Source organism: Sander vitreus, chromosome 1, assembly GCF_031162955.1.
Source record: "Sander vitreus isolate 19-12246 chromosome 1, sanVit1, whole genome shotgun sequence".
Classification (NCBI taxonomy): domain Eukaryota; kingdom Metazoa; phylum Chordata; class Actinopteri; order Perciformes; family Percidae; genus Sander; species Sander vitreus.
Window position 1 is genome coordinate 40883068 of NC_135855.1, and position 7500 is coordinate 40890567.

At 43.1% G+C, this 7500-nt stretch overlaps 2 protein-coding genes across 4 annotated transcripts in view; one reads left to right on the forward strand and one right to left on the reverse strand.

Moving 5' to 3' along the window:
* LOC144521367 (uncharacterized) overlaps positions 1–3823 on the forward strand; it is a 13156-nt gene extending 9333 nt beyond the window's left edge. For 2 of the 3 annotated variants that reach the window (XM_078255933.1, XM_078255922.1), the window contains exon 7: positions 2230–3823. In XM_078255933.1, coding sequence (XP_078112059.1) covers positions 2230–2510 — 281 coding nt within the window. In that variant the 3' untranslated portion in view covers positions 2511–3823. The remainder of the gene's footprint in view (positions 1–2229) is intronic. The other variant, XR_013502305.1, reaches the window with a different exon arrangement.
* A 2756-nt stretch (positions 3824–6579) lies between these two features.
* gtf2a2 (general transcription factor IIA, 2) overlaps positions 6580–7500 on the reverse strand; it is a 5131-nt gene continuing 4210 nt past the window's right edge. Inside the window, exon 4 of the mRNA XM_078255943.1 lies at positions 6580–6814. Coding sequence (XP_078112069.1) covers position 6814 — 1 coding nt within the window. The 3' untranslated portion in view covers positions 6580–6813. The remainder of the gene's footprint in view (positions 6815–7500) is intronic.

The window sequence follows — 7500 nt, forward strand, 5'->3', positions numbered from 1 at the left end:
CGAGTGCAATGCGCATGTCCTGTAGCTCCATCCATACAGTCCAGTATCATAGCATGTCCTGTAGCTCCATCCATACAGTCCAGTATCATAGCATGTCCTGTAGCTCCATCCATACAGTCCAGTATCATAGCATGTCCTGTAGCTACCATCCATACAGTCCAGTATCATAGCATGTCCTGTAGCTACCATCCATACAGTCCAGTATCATAGCATGTCCTGTAGCTCCATCCATACAGTCCAGTATCATAGCATGTCCTGTAGCTCCATCCATACAGTCCAGTATCATAGCATGTCCTGTAGCTACCATCCATACAGTCCAGTATCATAGCATGTCCTGTAGCTCCATCCATACAGTCCAGTATCATAGCATGTCCTGTAGCTCCATCCATACAGTCCAGTATCATAGCATGTCCTGTAGCTCCATCCATACAGTCCAGTATCATAGCATGTCCTGTAGCTCCATCCATACAGTCCAGTGTCATAGCATGTCCTGTAGCTCCATCCATACAGTCCAGTATCATAGCATGTCCTGTAGCTCCATCCATGCAGTCCAGTATCATAGCATGTCCTGTAGCTACTATCCATACAGTCCAGTATCATAGCATGTCCTGTAGCTCCATCCATACAGTCCAGTATCAACATCAGTTGTGGGATAACGTTATGGGGTCTACTTAACACATCCCTCTAGACCTCGGACCTGGTGAAATATTAACCTAAAGCTGTCACATCATATGGATACAACTATAAAGATACAATGTGCCTGTTCCCAGCATTAGCACAACACTTTGCGATGGTTAGCTTGTTACCTGTGGTGATATATGCTGAATGTAACGTCTATTTCACTTTCAAAAAAATGTCTAATGTCGGAGTGGAAATCAAGAGAATAGTGGCAGCGCCACACCAGTTACAGAACAACATGCATCTCAGTGTCAGTCCAAATTACGCACAATAAGCAGTTTGAACTCACTGATGTAATGCCATTTATTTTCTAAGTGTTAGTAGGCTCAGTGAGACTGAGTCCAGCGCGAGGGAGACCCGACTCAGAGGAGGAGAGGTTAGGGAGGCCGGCGTCTCCACGGCAGGTGACAGTACGCACGGATCCGCTGCGCCACGCATGGATGAAATAATGAAATAGTAAATAGGACTACAGCAACAGAAATACAGTCATGTGAAAAAATTAGGACACCCATGCTAAAGTTGACTAAAAAGAGAAATAAAAAAATCATCTTTTGGAAATTGATCTTAATGCCTTAATTAAAAAAATCATCACATACCCTTCACCATACCCCCACATCATCACATACCCTTCACCATACCCCCACATCATCACATACCCTTCACCATACCCCCCCATCATCACATACCCTTCACCATACCTAGAGATTAACATGGTTGTATTTCAGTTAGTCTAACAGCTGGTTTGATTTGCATTGAGAGATGATTTTATGGAAAGTACCCCATGCCAATCTCTAGGTATGGTGAAGGGTATGTCTGGACTTATCTAAATCTGGGGGATACGGTGATATAAGACAAAGTCCCAATAAGTCGGCGTGTTCCTTTAAGTCTGCAGACTGCCTAACTGATAGCCTGACAAGCCAGACCCACATCCAGATGTTGGGTCTGGGAACTCCCCTTTGGCTGGGCTCAATCCGAGGGGCGGGATAAACGGTTGTCTTTCAGATTCCCTCTGCACGCAATAGGATAGCTCTACAACCAATCAGAGCAACGCTAGTTGATAGATTACACTTTAAACTCCGAACACATCTTCCTTTTTTAAGAATGACTTCAGTGTCGTTCTTTGTTCTTTCCTCAAAGAAAAGCTGAACTCCAAGTCTTCCAGAGTCGCGGCCAAAGCCGACTCCAAAGACCGCTGTTCACCAGCAGCAGCAGCCATCTTCTTTGTTTTCAAGTAGCAGGGAATTCACGCAGAACTGTCGCAACTCTGCCGTCATTATGTTAAGCCCCGCCCACCGACTCTATACACGATGTGATTGGCCTGACCAGAGTTTGGTTTTTCCAGCTCGCAAGCCAACGGAGAGTTGCTAGACGACACTGGCTGCAAAAAACATTTGCTGCCGCAAGGTTGCGTCTAGATTTCTAGGCTGCCTAACTGACCCTTACCCCTGCAAATAATTGAGCTGAAAAGACAGACACTAATCGACGATGAAAATAACCAATAGTTGCCGCCCTAGTAGGAATACTAATAATATCATTGTGTCTCTCTGACAGATGTGCACAGCTCCGCCCCTCCAGACCACATCTATCACACCATCGGGGGAGCTGTCGTGTCTCCCCCACCGACCAATCGAGAGCCGGCGGAGGAGCACACCGCTCGCTCTGCAGTGGCGGGCAACTCGACCGACAGGAACTCGGTGTACGCACAAGTCAGCAAGAAGTGTAGACCGCCCGTGCCGCCCAATCACGCACCTGCGGCGGTGCAGGAAGAGGAAGAGGAAGACGAGGAGTCTTCACCGCCACTGCCAGAAAGGAAGACACAGCTGGAGGAATGATGATGATGATGATGATGATGGACATGAGACAAAGACGGGGACCGAGAATAATGGATGGCAGCTATTAAGGACAAAGTATGGGGTGGAACAAATGCAATTGGATCTGTTTATTTTCTTTTTTTTAAAACAGACTGAGGTAATATTTTTGCAGCGTTGCTGAACTATTTTTTAATTGTAAAAATAAGGAACATTTCAAACACTTGTGTACGAAGGCTGAACTAACATTTTCCCGAAAAGGAATCCGACGCGTCTCCACTTCCTTCCTGTACAAAGCGAAGCCAAAATCTCCTGGATTAGGATCAGAAAAACGGCCACGTAGGTCGTTTGTTCCAGCATCATTCTAACCTGTATTGATGTTTCTAGTGGCGGCGCCCTCTAGTGGCTGTAGTAGTTATGACGGGAGAAAAGCAGGAAGTAAGGTGAGGAAGTATGGGAGCGCCAGAGAATGTCTAATAATTGGAGAACTTCCACTCTTGGGAAACTTCCGGCTTCTGAACTGGTTGCAGTTCCACTCTGGTTCCATATGGGGACGCTCACGGGCCAGTGTAGAATGAATGGGACTCTATGGAGCTATACCCCTCAAAATCCACTTTTCTCAGGATATCATTTTTTGTCTAGTAATTTGAATGTTGCATTCGAAAGGGGAGGCTAAGAAAATACACACTGCTTTTTTAAAAGGCTTTTTTGTTCTAAAAAGCCTTTTAAAATGTCAATGACGTCATACACATATACGGCCAGAGATACTGCTTTACAGCAAGCTCTGAGTCACTTCCTTTGTTCTCTTGAAGCATCGACAACACAGCTGACAGGTTAGACTCTCTCTGTTAATACAACACAGCTGACAGGTTAGACTCTCTCTGTTAATACAACACAGCTGACAGGTTAGACTCTCCCTGTTAATACAACACAGCTGACAGGTTAGACTCTCTGTTAATACAACACAGCTGACAGGTTAGACTCTCTGTTAATACAACACAGCTGACAGGTTAGACTCTCTGTTAATACAACACAGCTGACAGGTTAGACTCTCTCTGTTAATACAACACAGCTGACAGGTTAGACTCTCGGTTAATACAACACAGCTGACAGGTTAGACTCTCTCTGTTAATACAACACAGCTGACAGGTTAGACTCTCTGTTAATACAACACAGCTGACAGGTTAGTCTCTCTCTGTTAATACAACACAGCTGACAGGTTAGACTCTCTGTTAATACAACACAGCTGACAGGTTAGACTCTCTCTGTTAATACAACACAGCTGACAGGTTAGACTCTCTGTTAATACAACACGGCTGACAGGTTAGACTCTCCCTGTTAATACAACACAGCTGACAGGTTAGACTCTCTCTGTTAATACAACACAGCTGACAGGTTAGACTCTCCCTGTTAATACAACACAACTGACAGGTTAGACTCTCTCTGTTAATACAACACAGCTGACAGGTTAGACTCTCCCTGTTAATACAACACAGCTGACAGGTTAGACTCTCTCTGTTAATACACGTGCTAAAAAGAGGTTTGCTAATGTTTCAAAGACCACGCCGACATATTCACTCTGACATTCTGGTTCTGTTTGAAACCGCACCCATTACCTTCTCCGGTTTAGATATGAGGACATATTGCTGTGGGTCGTATTGGGGGGGGGGACAAATCTCTGGTTTTGGGGAAGTCTTGTGATTGGGGGGGTGGAGCTGCGGTGTCCCAACCAATCACATCACAATCTGATGCTGAAAAAACTAAATAAATAGAGTAATAAAAAAGATATGCATTAGGAGGATTAACGTAGATTAAATGTATTCCGGACACTTGTTTTTCACACAAACTCAATAAATAAATACTTTCATTTTTTGGGCAATGCAAATGCATATGTCATCCTTATACTGTATATATATACACATATATACATTTTACGGGGAGAAAGTGTGCTAAATGCTGTAACCACATGCTAACTAACACCAGGTCTGTAAGCTTTGCTGCCATTGTTCATTTCTCCCAAATTTCGGATCACATTCCTGCTGAAACATGTCTTTATTGGTGACTTTTCACGGAAGAAAGACTGTAAGAGTCAGTCTCCGGCTACAACGGACTGTAACGTAGACTCAATCCATTCCGGACACTTGAATTTCCACCCCAAATTCTATGACTAAATCCTTAATTTTACAGGAAATACCTACGATATGTCATCCTTACCTCCTCCTCTTTCTACTCCAACCAACCTCCAGATTCAAGGACCAATTGTTTGGGAAAAAATCCCCAGCCCTCCGGAGCAGATACGCAGAGCTTTTATTTTTGCAGGACGCCGGAGAGCTCCGCAGCAATTCAGCACAGGGCAGATAGTGCAGGACAGGAAGTCGAGCACAGAAAACAAAATAAAACATCCGGTTAATTTTCAAAATAAAATCCACCGTGCTCACGGCGGATCATATTTCCCTGCACTACACTTTGAAAACACAGCTCAGAGTTGTTTCCCCCTCTACTCCTCTGGATGGAAACAAACTGGTGTTGGTTTTGTGGTTCTATTCTACGTGAATTCGCGAGATCTCGTGGGTCCTCGTGACTTCAGCTGTCAGTCATGGCCGCAGCCGTACCGCAACAGATCCGGACCTGGTGGGTATTGACGGACGGCGGAGCACGCAGCCGACACGCAGCGGAGCCGCAGTTGGTGGAATTTCGGTGTAACTTCTCCTGCTCCAGATTTCCCACCGTGGTCAGAAAGAACAGAGGAGACACTAGAGTCACTACTCACTCTGAAGATAATCACCATCACTCTCTCACTTCTCCCTCGCTCTATCACACACACACACACACACACACACACACACACACACACCGGCTCAACGCACACACCAACACACAAGTATAAACATCAGGCCTCTTACGTATGCTACTCGGAAAGCTCTGCGTGGAGCCTCTGCAGAACCATAAAACAAGCTTTAAAGGGTAACTATTGTTTTTTTCAACCATATTTTCCTATGTTTTTGTGTCTAAGTGACTGATGGGAACAACAATCTTTGACATTGGTCCAGTATTTATCGAGTTGCTGCAGTCGGCAGCTGAGAAACAAGCTACGTTGTAAGTTAATAGGGTTATTGTAAAGCTTGTGTAGACTTTAGTTAGACAGTTATTAGTGTTAATTTACAAAAAAGTGCTTGTTCTGCCGCTGTCAGACTCAGATTATTATTCTAAGTGTCTGACAACATTATGGAAAGGATTTCTAAGGAGATCGACCTTTCTCAAAGGGTTAAACAGTAAGATCCAAACACAAAAACACCCCGATGCGTATACTAAACCCACCAGACTCCATGTAAATAAACAGTCATTTTAGCATCGTGAAAATACACTTCATTCAAAGAATAAAAAAAATAAAAATAAAACTGTTTTGGGTCGTCTTTCCACTTTTCTGAAAGCAGCAGAACTGAGAACACTTTAAAATATGTTTATATATCGCAAGTAATAACATTATGGCGATATTCCTCAACGTTATCGCAGTTTTTTCATATCGTGCAGCCCTATTCGAAAGCAGGGTTTCTCTAATGGGGTACTCTGGAGGACTGCAGGGGGTACGTGAGCGCCTTTTTCAAGGTTTTTGTCACTTTTTGTGAAGTTTTCAACCTGTTCTTGCCTTCCTTTTTTCTACGGTAAGTTTTTGTCACTTTCAAAAAAACAATTCCACTTTTTTGTCTCTTTTTATTAAGTTTTTGTTGCAGTTTTCTACGTTTTTGATACTATTTTCCACCTGTTCTTGCCTTACTTCCTTCTTTCTATTGACTTTTTTGTTGTTGCCTTTTTCCATCAGCATTGAAAATGTTTTTCAGTCACATGGCTGTTTGGTAAATCTGTCGCTGGTCAGGGGGTACTTGGCTTAAAAACACATTTCAAAATGGGGAACATTATTACATTATTACTGTCAAATCAAGACAGCAACAGCTTTCATCATCACTTTGTTCACTCTGTATAAAAAGCCCAGAATGAATCCACTTCTGACCATCTTTAGTTTGAAATCTGCCTGTTTTCAAGTGATCACTGATATATATATATTTATTTTCATGGCCGAGGAACAGAAGACGGAACCTTTTAAATAGTTTTTATTAAAGATGATACAGCTCAATAATAACAGCAAACTGAACACAAACCTCCTGTAAACTGTTAATAATACAAAAGAACACACACACACGCGCACACATATACACACACACACACACACACACACACACACACACGACTCTGCTGTAATAAATTATATGTACAGTCCAGGTCCATCCGACAGCGACACACAAAGAGACGTCACTCAGCAGCGTCGGAGTCTGCGCAGACAAAGCACAAAAATAAAGTTAACGACTGAGAAAACAGAGAACAAACAACAACAACAATAATGTGTGACTTTAGACTACGACCTGAGGCCTGTACTACACATCAACATGCTGGCTTCACCTAACCCAACAACCGCTGTGTCCCGCGAGGCTGGAGGGAGAAGAAATACTCGGGGAAAGCTCATTTCGATGGACTTTCACTTCCTGAAACCCTTAAAGGATTTTTAAGGCCGATAGAGACAAATATTTGGTGATTTAAAAATCCAATATATCGGCCTAGATAGATATAAAAATCCAGAAACGCATAACAAAACATAGCATTAGTTATTTGTAGTTATTCATGAGTCCTCACTACAATAATGATAATGCAGCTTAAGATTATTATTGTCACAACAGAACAGAATGTATTTCTCAAAAGGTCCTTTGAACAAAGACACAATAACAAAAATCAAAGCGTGTTGCCAACAGGGAGGTTGCAGAGCGCCCTCTGGTGGACAGACTGCAACGCCAACACTCACAACATGGGGGGGGTGTTCATCCGGTTTTATTTTATTTTTTAAATATTCATTTATCGGCCATTATAAATGCAGATATCGATAGTTTGGAAAACGCCTCATATCGGCCGATCGGTCGGGCTCTAATACCAGGGTTCACACGTATTTTAACCAATACTTTTCATG